The 21,499-nt window shown below is 46.1% G+C and overlaps 1 protein-coding gene across 2 annotated transcripts; it reads right to left on the reverse strand.

Annotated features, from left to right (window-relative positions):
• Positions 1-7: 7 nt before the first annotated feature.
• Positions 8-20,898, reverse strand: LOC135904796 (uncharacterized). Of its 2 annotated transcripts, XR_010565212.2 has the most exons (6): positions 20,549-20,891; positions 20,319-20,482; positions 20,080-20,208; positions 19,039-19,182; positions 15,484-15,722; positions 8-198 (listed from the first exon to the last, which is right to left on the reverse strand). XR_010565212.2 is itself a non-coding variant. In XM_065435782.2 (5 exons), exons 2-5 carry the CDS (start codon positions 20,370-20,372, stop codon positions 70-72), a joined length of 456 nt encoding a protein of 151 aa, XP_065291854.1. In that variant the 5' UTR covers positions 20,373-20,482; positions 20,549-20,898; the 3' UTR covers positions 8-69. The 2 variants fall into 2 exon arrangements, 1 of the variants encoding a protein (XP_065291854.1); XM_065435782.2 differs by lacking the exon at positions 15,484-15,722 and having other exon boundaries at positions 20,549-20,898.
• Between the last annotated feature and the right edge of the window lie 601 nt (positions 20,899-21,499).

A 21,499-nucleotide genomic window follows, 5' to 3' on the forward strand; every position in this document is an offset into this window, starting at 1 on the left:
CAAACTGTTTGAAGAAATAACATAGATAATAAAACACAAAATGTCAAACACAAAAGCATTGTGTGGATGTTAGTCTTTCTCCGAGTGTGCCTGGTAAAGGTAGCAGAATAGCAAGCTTATGTTGGGCACCAGGACTCCACACAGAGGGCGACATGGCACCAGAAGTTCACAGCTGGTCACTCCTGGGTTGCCCAGAACCTGCACATGGAAGCAAGTGTAAATCCATTGCTTGGGACTGACCGTGCACCAAAAGCTTGGCAACTATTGACTCTGCCATTTCAAGCTGCTGCGCAATGGCCATCTTTAGCCTTTCAGTGTTCTCGCTCATCATGGCCTCCAACTGCTTGAGAAACGCCTGAATGACATCTGACCATTGCGAGGGCTTATTTACCTTTGTCATGGATGATAATCAGATGTAAAATTTTATCTCGCCCCAAAAGGAAAGGATTTAGTGACATTAAAAGGTGGTGATCCCAAGTCGCTGTGGCTGGCGTATAAGACCACTAAGACAACAAACGGTCAGACTGGAAGCTGATACTCTCAAATAAATGTGCTACGTAGGTGACAGAGGGATCGGTGAAAGAGAAATTAAGCGTTTAAATAGATGGAGCGAGAATGTTAATGCCTATGGTGATTCAAAGCTATGTAGTCAAATACATAGCGCACCCTGCATATGCAAATTATAGACCAGCACTTAGAGCCCTGACAAACTCCGGCCATTTTCATTCATGCTGTGTGTTTGCTTGTTCGTTTGTTTCTTTGTACCACAAGCCTACCAAAGGGTCATTACAGGAATGATAACACAGAGCATAAAACATGAGATAGTCTTTCACTTTCATGCAAAACGTAATTTATCCGCCCTTAGTACAAACAAAACAGATAAGGGCCATAGTGGCCATCTTCAACATACTAATAAGAACAGAAAGCAGAAATTTTAGGAAGCTGCAGCACCAGAGTAAATAAGTGAATTAACCTACGTGAATGCATTCACAGAAGACGTTACCATTAACAAGCACAAAAGTGCAGCGCTAGCTTCTGATACTATTTTTACTTGAAGAACAGTGTAACCATGCAATGGAGAGTTGCAGCATACAAAGAAAGACATGCATTGTGGCCTTTTCAGAATATGCCACCTTTTTCTTTTTTTCTCCTTCAAACAGATAAAAAAATTGGCTGTCGCAAATGACGCAGTTCAGCTTATTCAGCTGGCTATTGGAAAAGGCCAACATCACTTGCACAACTAGATCACAATTTTTAGTTTGCTGATTAACAAGTTTCACTAACATAAATGGGTGAACTCCTATTGTTTCTTACAGAAACATAAGAATATATTTTTATACATGCATGATCCCAGAACCCTTTCACGGGCTGTAACAGGGGTCCATTTGTTGTCATAATTAGCAAGGAGGTGAAAGACAAATAAGAATACATATATTGCAATAATTTTTTGTTGAACATGACATAAACGTATGGCATTTTTATTACTGACTTTAGGACACGCATTATATTTGCAGGAATGAAACCCGGCTAACAATGGAGTCATATGCAATTCGCAGAAATCCAGAAAACGGTACCAGTTCAGCGATATCTGGTTCCAAAATCCACTCCCCAAAAAAGATACACTGCCATTCCAGCTAGTTTCTTCCTGCACAGCTGGAAGGAGGGTTCTGGAAAACTAGCACGTGGAATGGAAATTTACCTTTGGGGTTGAAAATCTCAAGACTGGCGGCCTTAAAAAGATGTCACTGTCATTACCTTTTCTCGCTTTTGCATTTGCAACTGCCCTCAAACACATCATTAAGTTAATTACACAACTAACACATGAATCTTTTATGCAGGTAATGTTTGTGTCTCCCTGTGTGCCACTTGACGAAGATGAATTGCACCATCTAGCTGCCACAGGAAATTAAGAAGAAAAAAAAAGATCTGGTGGCAGAATAAGCAAATTTCAACTCCTGTTCAAAAGTGTTTAGATAAACGAACTTGAAAAAAACAAAACACACAGTATACCTCTGCTTTGTAAGTGGCACGTCTGCATAAGTACATTAATTGTTGTCTCGCCATTAGAGGCAGGAGAGAGGGAAATAAAGTGGTAAGCTGCACCTGCAAGCTACGTGCTAGCCAAAAGGAAAAGAAAAAAACAAGCCTCGTGAACATGTGTTAGAAAATAGATGACATCAGGACTTCCTATGGCAGGTGTGAGGATGTCGTCAAAGTTTAAGAGTGCCCAGGACACTGCACCCCATTGAGCACTTGTGCCTTTATCTCTTGGCATTAGGAAATGCCAAGGTTACCATAGGCTCTTGTGTACATCTCTGCAGGTTCATTATGCTTAGTTGTTAGCCTTAAAAGGAACTTAAGAAAAGTATAAGCTCTAAATTTATAAATTGAGCTACCAGTAATAATGAATTTGTCATTCATAGTGAAAACAGAGCTTTTGTACGCAAGAAAATGATGGAAATGAGGAATCGCAGAGGCCCCGCCTGTTTTTAGACTATGGCACATCTCAGGTGACACAGCACAGGCTGATTCACAGATAGGGAGAGGACACGTCCAAATTACGTAATTTCATCCGTTTTGGCATAGGCGATTCAAATTGAGGGGCAGCAGTAGGACCTGCGGTGGTGGTTTCTCCTCCTTTTTGTTCATCAAAATCGACTTCTCCTCCTCCTCCCTTGCACGCAACAAATTCATATATACTGGCACACAGAAACGTTGATATATGGACTTCTTGACAAATAATCCGTCTAACTCAGCTTAAAATGACATACGTGAATGGCTTATGTACAACGTATAAAAGTTTTGTGCACATGTTCTGTGCACATTAGGTGGAGATTGGATTGGAGTGAACATTATTTATGCCTGCAGTTGGGCGCTCGCACGACCCGACGAGGGCCTACATCATCTACAGTAGAGGAGTCTTTCACATTATGGTAATTGCAAGTACAGTGAAAGCTCGTTAATTCGAACTTCAATAACTCGAATTTATGGATAATTCGAACTGTACGATTTGGCCCGGCCAAGCTCCACAGAAGTCTATATATAAAAAAGTCCGTTAATTCGAACGCGAGAAGGTTCCCTCACGGATAATTCGAACTACGCTCGCCTGGCACACGGCCAGAGAAACGTGCCTACTGCCTACACACAAGACTGTATTGCCTCGGAAACGGAGAAACGGCGAGAGAAGGCAAAATCGGAAAAAAATCTAACCGACGCGTGGTCAGCTAGAAGGCAGCAGCGGCTGCCGCCTCTCCGTTCTACGTAACCTCCAAGACTTCTTGCCCGTTGCGAATCTCGGAGGCTTTGCAAATCTTGTACAGCTGCTAATGTTGTGCGGAGATGGCACGGCAAGCGCCAAAACACAGCGAATCAAGTACGTCGCAGCAGCGCTTGCAATCAAGAACCAAATAATCAGGGCCTTCGCCACCTTCACTTGTTCAGCGTCTTTATCTCGGCAGTCTTCATCGGTTGTGCACCTCTGTTTTCAGCTTAGGAGGTATCAACCGTCGCGATTGATTGTGATGGTGTTAAGCCTCGGCTAACGTTCGTTTCGGTGGACATCAGTGGTGTGGCACAGTCGGACCCAGAGCTTCGACTTGAAGATGGCACACGCCATCACTTTCTGACACGCCAAATTTCTGACATGCCCTACTGCTTCCAAATCGCAGTGTACTGTTGCTCTCCTTCACTTTCGTTAGTTCGAACTTTCGTTAACTCGAACTGGAGCGGCTTCCCCTTGCGGTTCGAATTAACGAGCTTTTACTATAGTAGTTATAACAAGAAAAAGAATATGTAAAAGGAAAGTGGGATGGCTCAGAATTGAACAGGAATAAACGCTTTGCATATTTAAGAAGAGAGAAAACTAGAAATAGGTACGCATAATGGAAGCCTTGTAAACAAGTGCGATTATATAGAGAAGAATGTGAAAAAGAGTGGGGGTGTTTGTTTTGTCACATATATGTTGAAAAGATCGCTAGGAGTAGAAGAAAGTGAAGAAGAAAGAAAATGTGGAAGACTGTTAATTAAAGGAATTTAGAGGTCAGGACAAAGTGCACACCCTAAAACGTCCGCCCGGAGCGCTCTGTTGCCAAAGGAGAGACGTCTGTGGCAGGTGAATTGATTAGCACGACCACAGTGACGTGTCTATTGGCTTCTTCTGCATGTCATTAGTGTCTTAGTGTCATTAGTACCAGCGAGGAATTGAAGGACACTCGTGCCAAGAGATGTTGGCGGTTTCCGACTGTGCATTTCTCTGCAACAGGTAAGCAGGATGGAATCTGAGTGAACTGCCACCGTGATGTGCTCAGGCACAAAATAAGGCTACCGATCCTGGGCCCAATGCAAGACGCTCCCCTGGGCCGAGGCAACCTGCAGTCCACCTACATGGTGTCCCCCGACAACCGGCACTGACTGTCATAAGTTTCGTGTAAACTGACCTCTCCTATGTGTGACCTTTCTCCTGCAGGTTCCATCTAGGTTGCAATCTGCCTAAAAATGTCATTGACTAGAAATGAGCTGGCATTGCAAGTGAACAAGCAGAGTGGTGTGGCTGGGCTTACCTGCTGTACTTTAAGCTACATTTCCTCTCATTTATGTCACATATTTTCCTCAGCTACTGTAATTCATTCCTGTGCATGCAATGCCTCATCGCTGTGACCTGCATTTCCGGGTTGTATTTATGCATGTTTGTGAGTTACTGCTTTGCCCTCTTCCCTCTACCAGTGCCACCACTTAGTGCAGCGATTCCTAACTTATGGCACTCATTGAGGAGTTTGCTATCAACAACCACCCCTGGCAAAGATTAAGAAATATATAGTAGCCTAAAAGGTTATTGACAAATTTAACAATTAGGACATTCAAAACACTTTGTACTTTGTATGCACCCAGGTGAAAAGAAGGACACGGAAAGGTTGAGGGCCAGAAACATGGTTTGTTTAACATAAGGCAACAGCACAAAACAGAGAGTACTGAAATGCGACTCGGTCACAGTGACAACAGAAGGGCAAGCAAAACACTACTGAGTCCTATGGCTCACTAACATCGTCCTTGTGCACCTCGGTAACTGTCGCATGCTCCATGTTCTAGGAATTAAGGAACGAAATGTGAATAATTGTCTCAGTTCATCAACAGTAGTGCAGAGATGGGTCGAGACTGAAGAGACAAGCCAGTTAAAGGGCAAGCCGAGCCTTCAGTAGCACATGTCACCAGTAGCCAGGTGTCACCAGGTGGCTCACGCGCAGTGGCAAGGTAACAGAATGGTAACAGAATCTGGATAAAAGGCCCGTGTGTTCCCCTGGGCTGGCTTCTACCTCCTTGTTACTCCGAGCAGCACAAGCCAGGCAAGCAGGCAGTGGGTGGATTGGGAGAGACGCCCTGGTTGCAGGCACTATATCGGCAACGCCACAGTCAGTTAGCACTGGTACTGCATCTTCCGAGACACTCAACCTAATCGTGGCCCGCCAAAATCCACTTCGTATATATTTCGGTATATGTATACCCCGTGCCTTGCTACATGACAGGCAGTGTACACGGATTATATTGCCACAGCATTCTATCACTAAAGTTGCTCATACCATGTCTTACATTCTTGACAAAGTTATTTCTCGAAATTTTGAGAATGACAGAAGACAAGCAAATGTCATGAAAGAAGCCGCCGACAGTGCATGCCTTTTATGTTAAATATTCTTAGACTGAAATATTACAAGTGCAAAACAACAGAAACCTGAAAACGATGTAATTTTTTGACGTGGCTGTGCACTATTTTCGAGATCGGCCCATGCAAGAGGCCATATTTCTACCAGAAAGCTCGCCTTCGTGCATAGTGTTCACCGCCAGCATTTCCTGGTAAACATTGTGGTTACATAAGAAGCAGCTGCAACGAAGTATCAGAAGCAGTCGGGGATCTTTTAATGCCGTCACATTCCACTCTTAAAGGCGAAGCTTAAGCATCCTCCAATTTTTCAGTGTGCTTAGGAAGGCGGCAAGTTGAACACAAATCGTCGTTTAACAAATCTATTTATTTTATTTGTTTATTTTTATTTTCAATGCTCTAAAGGCACAGAGAGGCATTACATAGGGAGGGATACAATTCACACATGATATTGTAATAAAAATGACTGAAGGCAACAAGCACAGACTTCGGTAGAAGAAACACTTTGTAAAAGAAAGATGAAAAAAAGAGGAAAAAAACGAAAAGTAATTAGGGCGAGAGTACATGGTACAATTCATATTTGCTGTACATGGCACTTTTCAACAAGGCACAAGTGGCAGGTGGGTGCGGGTAAATGGAAATTTAGAAATTATACATATATGTAACACAGGCCAGTCAAGAAGTGGCAGCTGAACATTTTATACATTTAAAAATGTGCGCAGGGCTGATTGGAAGGCAGACGGGTCAGTGATTGTTACAATATCTTCAGGTAGGGCGTTCCATTCGTTCACTGATAACACGAAAGGGGAATTTTGGAATTTTTTGGTCCTAGCAAATATGGGAGCCACTTTGCATACATGGTCATTGCGGGTGGACAGATAATGAGCGGGTAAGATGGGAGCAGATGAAAAAGATGAACCACAATAGTAAAGGGAGTGAAAAAAAAAGACAGACGGAAATATTTCCGTCGTGTGTCAAGATCCGGAAGATTAAGGGTCTGCTTTAATGCTGACACACTTTGATATGGAGAGTAGGAGCGCAAAATAAAGCGGGCAGCCTTATTTTGAATTGATTTGATGCAATCAGAAAGGTTAGCTGTGTGAGGGTTCCAAATAATTGAGGCGTAATCGAGGGTTGTTCTGATAAGGGAGATGTATGCACGAAGTCTTGTATCACTGTTTGCAAGGTACAGACGGCGTTTTAAAAAGCCAAGTTTTTTTATTGCCTTGTTAGTAATATGCTCAACATGCATGGCCCAGCTTAAGTCAGATGTAAGAATAACGCCGAGATATTTAAAGGAAGAGGTTCGTTCGAGTATGCAATTGCGTAGAGTGTATACGTTAGATGGAAAGGTTAGCTTGGAAGAAAATGTCATGATCTTAGTTTTATCTGCATTAATTTCCATCTTCCATACACGACACCATTCAGCTAATGTGGTTAAATCTTTTTTGTAATATGGCAACGTCATCAGGGGTGGTTATCTGTCTATAAATTACACAATCATCGGCAAACAGCCGTATTGTTGAAGTTATACTCGTAGCTATGTCATTAATATATTGTTGCGCGCGAAGGAGACCGTTTGTAACCCTTACGGATGAAGGGGACCGTTTACTTTAAGTCGCGAAGGTGAGCGCAAGAGCGGTCAGCTGGTTTATCAACTGAGCGTCGTCCTCTTCTTCCTTCCTCCACCCGGGACCGCAAGCACGTTCCCTGGTCTTCGTTTTCTTCATGCGTAACATTCCTCTCGTCGCAGACGAAGCCCGCCGGGCGAGTCAATCCATGTGTCTTGACGTGAACAATTTCAAGCGGGCGACATGGACCACTTGTGTCTTGGCAGCTCTTCTACCACTCGCCGTGAGGCGAGCTATGTTATACGTGACTTCCGTGAGTCTGTCAATAATCACAAACGGTCCATCGTAGGTGGCCAAAAGCTTTTGGCATAACCCGCGTTTCCGTACTGGAGTCCACAGCCAGACTAAATCACCAGGGCGATAGGTTACCGGACGGTGGCGAATGTCGTAGCGTGCTTTTGATCTGTCCTGCGATGCCAAAGTGCGCAAACGAGCAATACGACGAGCTTCTTCGGCGAGGCAGAGAGTCTCGGCGACAGTGGGATTTTCGTGACTGCAGAAGGGGAAAACAGTGTCGATTGTGTACCGAGGTGGTCGTGCGTACAGCAGGAAGAAAGGGCTATAGCCGGTGGTCTCGTGCTTGGCGGTGTTGAACGCGTACGTGATAAAAGGCAGTACGTCATCCCAGTTCTTGTGGTCGGATGAAACGTACATAGATAGCATGTTTACAATTGTTCGGTTGGTGCGCTCTGCAAGCCCATTCGTTTGTGGATGGTATGGTGTCGAGTGACGCAAGTGGGAATCACACAAACGAAGCAGCTCCTCTACGACGGCTGCTGTGAATTGTCGTCCACGGTCGCTGATGATCACGCGAGGCAGACCATGTCGCAGGATCACATATTGCAGGAGGAATGTTGAAACGTCAGTGGCAGTCGCGGAGGGCACTGCCGCCGTCTCGCAGTAGCGTGTGAGGTAGTCGACGCAAACAACTATCCAACGGTTTCCCTTGGCTGATTTTGGAAATGGGCCTACGAAGTCAATGCCCACTTGTTGGAAAGGCATGCTTGGAGGCGGGATCGGCTGCAGAAGACCTGCTGGAGCAGTAGATGGCCGTTTGTGGCGCTGACACTGCATGCAGCTGGCCACATACGTCTCAACAGATTGTCGCATTCCAGGCCAATAAAAGCGTTCCTGAATCCGGTATAGCGTCCTCGCCAAACCTAGATGGCCAGACGTAGGGTCGTCGTGCATAGCACTCAGAATCGCTGTGCGAAGGCCCTCCGGCACCACTAAGAGAAAACGTGCGCCAGTGCTGGAAAAGTTCTTCTTATAGAGGAGTCCATCACGTACACAGAAATGGTTTGCTGTCGTCGAGGCGGTCGTAGTGGTGAAGAGCGGTGTTAATTTACCGTCTTTTCGCTGTTCGGTTTTGAAGCAGTCGACGTCTGGAAAACGCGGCGACACAGAAGCCACGAGGTGATCGAAGTCGTCGGCGTCACAGTCCGTAGTACTAAGTGGCATACGCGAGAGACAGTCCGCATCAGCGTGTCGTCGACCACTCTTATAAGAGACGGTGAAGCTGTATTCTTGCAGTCGGAGCGCCCAGCGCGCAAGGCGGCCACAAGGGTCACGTAGATTCACAAGCCAACACAATGAGTGGTGGTCGGTGACCACTGTAAAGGGCCGTCCATACAGGTAAGAACGAAACCGCTGAACCGCAAATATTACCGCGAGGCATTCTTGTTCCGTCACAGTGTAATTCTGCTCGGGCCTACTTAATGAGCGGCTTGCATATGCGATCACGTGTTCGCGGTCACCGTAGCGTTGAAGTAGGACGGCACCAATACCTATGCCACTGGCATCTGTATGGAGTTCTGTCGGAGCTGAAGGACTGAAGTGTTGCAGAACCGGTCGTGACGTCAGCAGGAACTTCAACTGACGAAAAGAAGAGTCGCACTCCGGAGTCCACTCAAAGGGGGTGTCCTTTCGTAGCAGGCATGTCAGCGGATACGCAACGTCGGCGAATTTAGGAATAAATCGGCGGAAATAGGAACAAAGCCCCAGAAAACTACAGAGCTCCTTGACACAGCGCGGTGCACTGAACGCTTCAACGGCTGCTGTTTTCTGGGGATCAGGGCGGATGCCATCCTTGTCGACGAGGTGCCCAAGGACAAGGGTTTGGCGGTCTCCGAAGTGGCATTTCTTAGAGTTTAAAACTAGACCAGCGTTTCTGATGCAGTTCAGGACAATATCTAGACGCGAGTTGTGTTCGCTGAAGGTGCGGCCAAAGATGACAACGTCGTCGAGGTAGCACATGCAGATGTTCCACTTCAAGCCACGCAATACAGTGTCCATAAATCTCTCGAAAGTTGCCGGAGCGTTGCACAATCCAAATGGCATCACATTAAATTCGAAGAGCCCGTCAGGGGTTACAAAGGCAGTCTTCTCCTTGTCGTCAGGATGCATCGGAATTTGCCAATAGCCGGATCGTAAATCCACTGAGGAAAAGTAAGAGGCGGAATGAAGGCAGTCTATTGCGTCATCAATACGTGGGAGTGGGTACACGTCCTTTTTTGTTACAGCATTCAAACGGCGATAGTCGACGCAAAATCTCCAAGATCCATCTTTTTTTTTAACAAGAATCACTGGAGCTGCCCACGGACTTGCCGACTCTTGTACGACTCCCTTTTTCATCATTTCGTGCACTTGTTCGTTGATAATCTGGCGCTCTGATGGTGAAACACGATATGGCTTTTGTCTAATCGGATTTGCCGAACCCGTGTTGATGGTATGGCGCGTTCGAGACGCAGGGATTGCAGGTATATTGTCCTTCTGCGCAAAGTCGAATACCGAAACGTGCTTCGAAAGCACACCCACTAACGTTCGGCGTTCACTCGTGCTGAGCGATTTATTTACCATCGACAAAAGGGCCGTTTCCGAACTGTGGCCATCTGGTTCTTCGGGCACATCTGTAAGTTCAGCCACTGATAAGGACGCGTGTTCCCTGGCGAAGGCTAATTTCATCCCATCTGATAGTATAACGGGCTCCTTAGAACAGTTTACGGTCCATAAGCCAGTGCGTCCGCCTTTGATCGACACCACACAATGTGGCACCAACACATTCTTCTTCACACAGTTAAAGTGCATCGGTTCTACGGTAGCTTCGAAGCAGTCGGAATCGGCGCCGCAACAGACAACGGGAACGCAAACGGTAGATGATGCAGGTATGACCGTATCACCACAAACACACAGTGCAGTTTCGCGATCTACAGGGTTCTCCAGGAGTCCTGATGTAATCCTACCACTTAAGAATACTTTTCCTGTGCGGCAGTCGACAGTAGCACCACACTCCCGCAAGAAGTCCATGCCGAGAATAACATCATGAGTCGACCGAGGAATAATTACAAACTCTGTCGTAATAACATGGCCTCCCAAAAATACGTCAGCACTACGCACACCAATAGGTCGCAACGGCTCACCACTCACTCCACAGAACTTTGAATCTTCGTCCCATTTAAACAAAACCTTTCGCCCTAACACGTGTTTAAAAGAGACACTCATGACCGAAATTGTTGCGCCTGTGTCCACCAGAGCCATCACAGGGACATTATCTACAAGCACGCGCACTTTGTTTTTCAGCATCAACACAGGAGGTATTTCTGTCAGTAGCACGTCTCCAGCGACCTCACCTCCATCGGCCGCGCTAGCTAGTTTTCCGGTGACAAAGGGGACGCGGTGCGACGCAGCGGTGAGGGAGAACGGGGAGCACGACGTTGCGGTGGGGGTGTCAAACTTCTGTCAGATGCTGGGGAGCGATTCCGGGAGCTGCTCGGCCAATGCTCGTCGCCAGATGATACGTGTGCTGGCCAAGGGGCACCGTGTGGCCGTTCGGAGGGCCGAGAAAACTCTGACGGCTGGCCATACCACGTGGTCATACGCTGGTTGCAAAACCGCGATATATGACCCGGGACGCCACAGGAATAACACACCGGGAGAGGTCGAAACCTTAGTCGTTCATCGATGAAGCGGATATTATCATTTTCCCGCGTGTAGTGGGTTGGTTCGTGGCGTGTGTCACGAGGATACATCGGGCGTCGAGAAGGCGTGCGCTGAGTGCGTTGGTCATAGCGCGGAGTCGGCGGGCGTATTGTCATCCTCGACTGTGGGGCTGCGCTGTACTCCACGGCCGCTGCGGTAACCATCGGTTGCCAAGGGGCCGAATGTGGCACCGTCATAGCCTCTCGCGACGTGTACATGTCATGGTGATCAACAGTTGAATGTAACAACCCTTCGCGGCGGGAAAGTTCCTCGTGGACAATCTGTCGGATGGTAGAAGGAAGGTCGAGGCAAGGACTCGTGTCCACACTGGCAACCGTCGTAACGTTTGCCAACCGACCAAACTTTGGCGCAATCCGACGCATCTTGAGCGTTTCAAAAGTTCTGCAGTGCCGAATGACGTCGGACACAGAACTGAGGCTCTCCTTTCCAATTAGAAAATTGTAGAGATCCTCAGCCACTCCTTTCAGCAAATGTCCCACTTTATCTTCTTCCGACATGTGAGCATTGACCACCTTGCACAGCTTTAACACTTCTTCGATGTATGTTGTGCATGTCTCACCTGGTAGCTGCGCCCGTTGAGACAGTGTCTGCTCCGCACGCTTCTTTTTGGCGACTGAGTCCCCAAAACGCGCCTTTAGCTCGTCAACAAAATGTTCCCACGTCGTAAGCGCGTCCTCGTGGTTCTCATACCACACGAGGGCGGTATCGGTCAGGGAGAACACCACATTGGTGAGCTGAGCGGTTGCATCCCATCCGTTGGATTTGCTCACTCGTTTGTAGTGGACGAGCCACTCGTCGGCATCTTCCCCCGCTTTGCCTCCGAAGGTGGGTGGAACTCGGTAGTATGGCAGTGGACTGCTAGGCGCTGCCCTCGGAGTGGCTCCTTCTTCCGGCATGTCGAAGATGGTCACGGCTGATGGCGGGAGGCCAGCAAGTCGACGGCTTCGACGAAGCTGCGGCAGTGATGGTTCCGTTGTTGTGAGCGGTACCCCGCACCTCCACCACTTTGTTGCGCGCGAAGGAGACCGTTTGTAACCCTTACGGATGAAGGGGACCGTTTACTTTAAGTCGCGAAGGTGAGCGCAAGAGCGGTCAGCTGGTTTATCAACTGAGCGTCGTCCTCTTCCTTCCTCCACCCGGGACCGCAAGCACGTTCCCTGGTCTTCGTTTTCTTCATGCGTAACAATATATTAGGAATAATAATGGGCCTAACACTGACCCTTGAGGTACCCCTGACCTAACGCGGCAGAAAGTAGATTGGTTGTTATTAATAGTTACCGATTGAGAGCGACCAGATAAAAACTCGTTAATCCACTGGGTAGTTTTCTCATCTAACTTAAGGCTGTTTATTTTCATGATTAGCCGTTTATGGGGAACACGATCGAAGGCTTTCGAGAAGTCAATAAATATTGCGTCAGTATAAAGCAAATTGTGCAAAGAGTGATGTAGGTCAGTGGTTAGTTCAAACAACTGTGTTAGGCAAGACCGTTTGTGTCTGAAGCCATGCTGATTTTTGAATAACAGATTATTTGCATTAAGATGACCCATAATGTGGGAGTAAACTATATGCTCAAGGAGTTTACAGCAAACTGATGTCAGTGAAATCGGGCGGTAATTGCTTGGACATGAGGGATCACCAGATTTGAATATAGGTATGATACGGCCAGACTTCCAATCATCTGGAACACAGCCGGTATCCAGTGATTGTTGGAAAATTAAACACAGTATAAATGATGATACGTGGGAAGTTAGTTTTAGTAGTTTGGAACTCATGCCATCCGGTCCAGGACTGGAGCTAAGCGGGAGCCTGTCGATAGCCCGTGATACACCTGTTGCAGTAACGGTGATGGGCTCGCTTGGATGAGTTATCGTAGAAAGAGAGACGGTACAAAACTGGTCGAGTGGCGGTTTGTCGGTAAAAGCTTGACTGAAAGTGTTGTTCAAGAGGTCACCACATGCTTCATTGGGCACCATGCAGCCATCTGCGTCCTTCAGGGTTATTACAGTGTCCGTATCTTTAGGGTTAATTACACGCGAAAACTTTTCTAGATCAGACGTTAACAAAGTGGGCAGGGTATAATTGAAATAATGATCCTTAGCTTCTTCAATTGTTTTTTGTGATTCACGAGCTAATTCTTTATATTTTTTCCACGCATAATCAGTTTTGGTTCGCGAGGCTTTATTATACGCTCTTTTCTTTTTATTCAGGCAATGTTTGACTTTTTTTGTAAACGAGGGAGCATTTGTTCTTGACGCGAATGAAATCTCAGGGATGCACGTATTTTCGATTTTCTTAAGGAAGTCACGGAACACTATCCAATTGTCATTAGTTGAACGATTAATGAATTCGTTTGAAAAGGAGCTTGCAAACTCAGTTAGCATGCTATTCATTTTTCCGAAATCTGCGTTTCTGTAATTAAGTATGCGTTTTAGCTTTGTTGGTTTGTTAGGAAGTGGGAGTGGGTGCGAACAATGTACTACTCTATGGTCACTAATTTCATCAAGGACGTGAACTACAGCATTAGTTGGATTGTTAGTTAGGACTAAATCGAGGGTGTGTTCGCCTCGTGTCGGCTCCTTTACCAACTGAGTTAAATGAAACAAGTGTAATGTTTGAAGGAAGCGAGACACCTCGAGCCGGGCGGGTGTTAATGGAGATGATGGCATAGACCAGTTAATAGCAGGGTAGTTAAAGTAGCCGCCAAGCAACAAAATACACTGTGGATATTTATTATAAATAAATTCAAGCACACTGGTCATGTGGTCTACGAAATCGGGTGTGCTATCAGGAGGCCAATAACATACGCCGATGATGCATGTGCGGCCTTCAAATCGGGTGTTTACAAAGATCTTCTCAAGAGGGGTATCAATAACTACAAGAGAAGGCTGATACGCAGTCCTTATTGCTATCAAGACACCACCTCCTCTAGACAAAGTTCTATCTTTACGAAATATTGAAAAGTAGTCAGGAAGTGACAACTCGCTATTGCGTATGTCACCCCGGAGCCAAGTTTCTGTGCATAGTATAATATCAGCAGAGCACGTGTGAACTATTGAAAGTAAAGAATCAACCTTATTTATAATGCTGCGAAAGTTAGCCAGAAGAATAGATAAGTTATGCGCCTTTCTTCTGACAGGCTCAATTCGTACAGTTTGTCATTCTGAGGCCCGTGGTTGTGGTGTGTCTGCCTGAATTACACGGGGAGAAACCGCATCATAGCAGTAGATGTGCCCTTTAAGCTTCAGTTTGTCGTACCGTATTGTGTAGCGGTCATCCTTCCCTTTATTTTGTTTAGCAAAGTCACGCAGCATTTTCCTTGCAAACTGTACTTTTGGGGAAAAATCTTCCTCAAGCCAGATCTTAGGTTCAACATCTCTGAGTTTATGCGCATTGCGAAGAAGTGTGTCTTTCGTCTTGAAGTTTAGGAACTTGATAATTAACGGACGCGTAACATCAGGTCGAGGCTGCCCGATTCGATGCGCGCGTTCAATGTCTTCAGTGTGCAAGGTTATATTTAGGCGAGTGGAACAGAAATTTCTTACTAACTTCTCGCTAGCGTCATAGTCTTCCTTCGCAACTTCAGCTAAACCTTTGATAATTAGATCGTTTCTTCGTGAACGATTCTTCAGGTCATCTACAACATCTTCTAAGTCGCCATTCGTACGTGACAAAGTCATTTTTACTTCCTCAAGCGAGTCATTAACAGCTTTAACACCAGTGCCGATTTCGGGTACAATAGGTAGATTTTTTTCAACTGCGCAGACTCGGGACCTAATATCGGCAACATCTCGCTGCATTTCTTTCAGAATAGTTGCAGTGGTGTCAAAATTCTTTTTGTTAGTATCCATGAATTCTTTGAGTAGCACATATACATCATCTACTTTGGGGCCAGGGTTGGCTTCAATGTCACCAGCACAGAACAACAGCAGCGCTAAGCAAATTGACAGGGCAAGCGAGGGCTTCGGGCAGACGACACAGACTAAGCTGACTACGGCATGTGAGCGCTCAGTTAAATCAATCTTATTCCGGTGACAGGTACTGAAGGCACCGATACGAACCCTGTAGGTAACTGTGTCAATTCCCATCACTCAAAGAGGTACAGGAATGTTGGGCAAAAACAGCAATAAGGGGATAAGCAGCCACGGTACTTGTTAAAAAAGAAAAAAAATAAGGGGTGAGGGGTGTTAAGTGCTACTACATACCTAGAACACAGCAGTGAAATGTTAAGACGATGTCGTGCGTGACCGCATATCCCGGAGGGCCAGAGCGAAGCAGTGCCTTTTATGCGGTGCGGTGGCGCTGGACCGAGGAGTCGCAGCGCAGGCGCAGTAGCTTGCCCTACCAGGACAGCGACGTCAGTCGGTCAACACGTAGGCCAGGCCGTATCTTCAAAGTCTGGTAGGTCGACGCACGAGCAGCAGGCGGTGGCGATGGCAAAAATCTAGAACACAGCAGTGAAATGTTAAGACGATGTCGTGCGTGACCGCATATTCCCCGCACTTTTCGCACTCTTTCGCACTTTTTCTTGTTGCTGGAGACATTATCAACTGTACGTGCTTGTATTCACGAGAAGGTCCCATGCGCTTTCGCTTAGGCCAGCTTTGAGTCTATCGAATTTGTAGATGAAGTATTATTTGTGTTATTCTCGTTCCCTTGCAGCCCCACTGATAATAATAATAGGTTGTATAAGCATCATGTCAAAGTCTGCACGACAGTGTACAGGAGTCCCGCAGAAAAAGCTGCAAGATGAAAAGCTTGACAAGAATGCAGGCCACCGCATTCACACCTTTGCTGCAACAGGAAAGCAAAGGTGGCACTAAGGAAGATCTTGGTGCCGCCTCTATTCCGTCAAACTCGAAAAGGGAACCTGCTTTGTCCACAGGTTTGGAACGTGCTGACGAAATGTCACAAGTAATGGACAATTTCTCATTTCTTAGAACAGTTGATCACAGTCGACAGCTTGGAAATATCATGCATAGCTAACTGAACATACATAGGGCTACCATATCACAGCAGGGCGAATTGGGCACCCAGTTTAAGGAAATAAGTATTCAAAATATGGTGATTGTGCTGTCACATTTTCCATACTTCAGATGGTCTAAAGTGTGCCGATAGAATGAACGAATGAATGGCTACTGGCTTTCAGTCCACAAGCTGTGCTTGGACAGCGTCCCCGTGTGGACACCAAATAATCCAGCAAATACCCTCAAACTTCGTACCCATCCCCCTTCTATAAACCTACCTGCACCAAGCTTGTATGTAACAAATTACATGTGAATATTTGGAATCAATTACAGTTCTGATACTTTTGTTATTTATAGATAACTTTGTTTACTCGGTAAAGTTCACTATGATCCAACCCCCTTTTCATTAACCAGTTACATGTAACCAGTTATACTTGATTCACGAAACAACCTGTAACAGAGGACGCATCTTTGAGTACTTCAATTTAGCGTGAATTACAGTGAAAGTCCCGCGGCCTGCATGTGACATTGTCCAAGCAGATGAAAACTTCAGCATTGGTTTGCGCTTTCCTGTACAGTGAACGTCCCAATGGTCCACGAATACCGTATTTACTCGCATAATGATCGCACTCACGCAGTGGTCGCGCCCCTGAGTTTTGTCGTCAAAATTCCATTTTTTTTTATTTGACGTGTAATGATCGCACCCCGAACGTGCCGAAGCGTATGTCGTGTGCCAAGTCTAGCTAATAAAGAGCGCGCTTACCATCTGTCGAATGGTCTGCAAGCACCAAACATTCCTAAGGAAATGCCTCATTTCATTACTTTCATCACTTTCCGCACTTCCATGACAAAAAGAGGTACACCAAAACTTGTCTTTATTGTGGGTAGGCTTTATAATGGTTGTAATCAACAAAAACAAAAAAGGCGCCTTTCGATTCTTTTCATCTGCACTTGTGGGCACGCAACAAATCGCACGCGGCAATGACAGTAGCCACGTTTACACTGATACGTTAAATGTGTACCCTATGACGCTTGTAACACGGCTAAGTTATTCGCCCACTCTTAGCGGAAACGTGCCGTATTAGGATAGTAGATACAGATGCCACACTTTCAGCAGCACGCTGGCCATGCGTTTCTGTCACTGGTAGCTAAGCGCGCCCATCTGTTTCTGTCCCCTCAAAGTGGACATGGCTACGTTATTGCCGCGAACTTACCGATATTAATGATATTATTCATCACCGATATGGAAGAAATTGTTTCAATGCATGTAATGTACTCACGACAAGAAAAAGAGATAGTGATCTAAGGAAAAAAAGGACGCTTGATTCGAGAAAAAAAAAAAAACGCATTCGGCTTGCCCTGCCGGCCGCCAGCTTTGTTTTGGTGTCCCGCACCCACATCCCGCAGCAAGCACGGGACGAAAAAAATTTTTTTTCGCGGGAAATTTAATCCACGTAATGATCGCACCCCTGAATTTGCGTCAATTTTTTGGACAATGAAGTGCGATCATTATGCGAGTAAATACGGTATCTGATGGCCACCTGGATAAGGTACGAATGCTGATGTCCAGCATAGAACGTCCACTGATATCCACTGGACATACAGATAACATCCGAACATTCAAGTCCCATACTATGGTGGCTAGAAGTGGAGGTGGAGCATCACCCGCCGCAGAGTGTAGCAACAGATCATGGCAGCAGCGGAGATGCTGTTGCGACTTTTTAGACCGGGCGGCCGGGGCGGACGCCTTGCGGCCGAGCCGGCCAGATGCGCCGCAATCAAGATGGGAGGAATCTGTGGAGCTTCCGAACACCTGGTTATGAGCGGAATCTGGCAGAGCATTGCACTAGCTGGTGGGATGCCTTACACAGAGATGCAAGTACGGAATGTAGCGATACCAATGAGCTATCGCTAGTGCCATGCAAACCTTGGAGGTAGCACCCAAGAGCTGGCTTAAGGCTAAACCCTATGAGCGCGATTTTGTGTGCGACAGCTGGAAGGCTTCATCGCCAACAAACACATGAGGGCAAACTCTCTCGGAGCCTGGTAGCTTAGCTGCCCGAGGCAGATTGAGCTTGCCCTCGTGCAGTCGTTTGCCAATGGGGGAATCTTTGAAAATTCCCCATCACTAAACCTCCCAGGTGCGCCCACATCAATAAGGCGAAACAGGTACTGGCTGTTGGCCACAGCCATAAGGACAATGGAGTGGGTGCCCTAGAAGCATTGGAAATAAGAATAACAACAAAGAATTCTTGTAATTGGAATCTTTCATTACACTTTGCTTCATTGCAGTGTTGCAAGGCACACATAAAAAATGGTTACCGTTTTACTATACTACAAACTTTGCCTAGAGTATCTACATGATTTTTCCATCTTGTCGTCGTCCTCTGCTACTCACATATACCATCCCCTCTATGCTACAACTAGTCAAACAGCACCCACAAAACACTCTCCTTTGTCATCATTGCATTTCTTAAATAAAAAAGAAAACCTCTCCCTTACTTCCCCACAATCATAAATAACGCTGTAAACGTTACATTCTCATATCAGATAAATTGCTGCAGTCCTCTGCTTGCAGGTTGCAAAAAGGGAAGGATGGAATTGTATTCCCCCTTTTAACAAAGCATATGAACAGGCTCTTCTCAAAGTCATTTAAAAGCAGTATGCTGTGTCTTATGCACAAGGTTGTTTCCATACAATACTGCTGTCGAATTTAGGAGTGTTTGCATTTGCAAAGCTGACCCTTCAGCAGCAAATATTCTGCATGCAATACTGCAATGTTCTGTTCCATACCTTATAGTTGAAGTACAGGCTCCCAGCCTTTCTTGGACATCTAATCCTCACGTGCTTGCCGTCCACAGCACCCAGGCAATTCGGGAACTGCCAACAACTGCCAAATCCTGAGGCGACGTCCCTCCATTCTCCCTCCGTTGAAGGCTGCATAATACAGATTTGAACTTTGATGCATGCCAATCACCGGCAGACTTTACTGCTGCATTATTCACCTATGTACCCTCATGCTCTGTCTATACGCATGTGTTATTTAAGTTATGCCGCTACTTCACCTACTGCAAATCTCACTGTCACACACAGTACACTTTACTGCTGGTGGTTTCACCTATATCATATCATATGAATATCATATCATATATCATAAGAAGCCAACAAAAACTGACACCGGCGGATGTGGGACATACTTTCTGCCGCAGGCGCCGCGAGAATGCGATCTTTTTGGGTGTGATATTGACCGGTGGCATTCACACAAAAAAACACGTTCTCGTGAAGCCTGTGGCAGAAACGATGTTCCACATCCACCGCCAGAGTTTGTGAGTGGTGCCACTTGCTGCAACTCCCAAGGTTCTACTAAGAAAGATAAATACCTAAGAAAGTGTATGCGGAAATGGCGCCGCAGTAGCTCAATTGGCAGAGCATCGCATGCGAAATGTGAAGGTTGTGGGATCGTTCCCCACCTGCGGCAAGCTGTTTTTTCATCCACTTTCATTTCTATTAATTTATCGTTTCCTTATTTCGTTTATTAAAACACAAGTAATTTCCCCTATGTTGTCCTTGGCGTCAGTGTTTGTTGGCTTCTTATATGTATATGCATGTAGTATTTTAAGCCATGATCCATTTTCTAAGGACATGCATGTGTTGTACCATCTCAGACATTCGTGCTAAATAATACTGAACAAACAACACTAACATTGATTGAAATCCACTCAATATACTGAGAAAGGCGACTAATACTGAGCCACTGCTTAAGTGTGAACGTAAGACCATGCTTATTGGTACCACTCCACCTTGTACCACGTTATGAAAATATTTTAAGCGCACCTTCATGTACACAGGGGACAGCACCTCCCATGGCACATTGCACGTCAGGTGATTGCCTTGCGTGCAGTCTCCAGCCACACTCTGAAGGCCATTGCTGCATCTCACACGAGCATACCGAACGACAGGTATCTGAAAGCACACAAGATCATATAGCACGATCGACGCAGTAAAGTTTTGTGCTGGTGAACGGCGAGTTTCTACCGAATCTAAGAAGTACTGAAGTGACAAAATGGTCCTACTGCAGCGTCAGTGCGAGGCGCTCGCCAGATGAAATCGGTTCTCGGCAGACCCATTCCTTCGTCAGCCGGTCCCGCACCATGTCGTGGAGCGCGTCGAATGTCTCCGGCGACATTCTGTAGAACTTGAAGAACAGCGAGTCGTCGCCGTTCTTCATGAGCTTCATCTGTAACAAGGCAATGAAAGCGCATGAAGTTGTACTGCGTTGACGCATAAGTCCTTCGTCTCTTACCGCTGTGAAGAACTCGCTTTCGTCCGCTCGCTTGGTCCAGACCGGCCGAACCCAGTGCTTGCGGGACAGCGCCTGCTTCCTCTTCATTATCAAAAGTAGCTGTAAAGCAGCTAGTTTTCTACGCCGCTCCATCACACGCACAGAAAACTTTACAGCGGGGACAGAAAGAGACGCTCGCAGACTCGCACAGCAAAATGACACCGGTGGTTTCAGGTAGCGCGGGCGGGAAGAGGAAGCGGTCAGCGTTTTGCAGCGTTGGCCGCGCATCGCCGACGGATCGAGCGAACTACCGAATTTTTATATGTAAACAAAAAAAAACATACTGCAAGACCTTCAGAAATACATTATGTTGCTTTGTACAGCCAAACAAATCAATTTAAATTATTGTAGCAAGTGCCACACCAGGTTTGGCGCTAACTCGATCCTCTAATACCGGCAACACTGGAAAGCCGTCGCGCGAAGCGGTCGCTCGCTTGGAGCTTGACTTGTGGGCGACGAGCGAACGCGACAGCCATCTCCATCGCGTCGCTTGTCGCTGTCGCGCGAGAAATCGCTTGCATGGGGTTTATACTTTACTCCGCGATCAGACTGCTTCATAAACCGTTTTAAACTTAGATGCAGAAGCGAGTATATGCTCACATTTACAAAAGGTTGTGACCTCCTTTAACCGCTTCTAAGCATATGTAGCATTTAAGGGCAGTTTATTATTTCCTTTGCGTTTTTTCACTTTCTGTCCATAAGATAAAAGTTTCGTGTTTGGTAGATTTTCCACATCTCGACTCACGCATATACAAACACAACGTGCAGAGAGTTGAAAGGTTGCATGTTTATTTTTGTACATCACAAATCTCGCTCAAACATCAGTTCTATAAATCACAGAGAAAAACATAAGTCCAGGCATCTTCATGAAACTTGGCAAATCTTTAAATAGCGCATTCACTGTTGCTTGCC

Source organism: Dermacentor albipictus, chromosome 7, assembly GCF_038994185.2.
Source record: "Dermacentor albipictus isolate Rhodes 1998 colony chromosome 7, USDA_Dalb.pri_finalv2, whole genome shotgun sequence".
Classification (NCBI taxonomy): domain Eukaryota; kingdom Metazoa; phylum Arthropoda; class Arachnida; order Ixodida; family Ixodidae; genus Dermacentor; species Dermacentor albipictus.

Coding starts and splice junctions, on each gene's coding strand:
- LOC135904796 (XM_065435782.2), bottom strand. CDS start 20,372: ATGGGTCTGCCGAGAACCGATTTCATCTGGCGAGCGCCTCGCACTGAC. Junction 20,209..20,318: donor CGCCTCGCACTGACGCTGCA/GTAGGACCATTT, acceptor GTGTGCTTTCAG/ATACCTGTCGTTCGGTATGC. Junction 199..19,038: donor GCCTGTACTTCAACTATAAG/GTATGGAACAGA, acceptor TTCCATGTGCAG/GTTCTGGGCAACCCAGGAGT.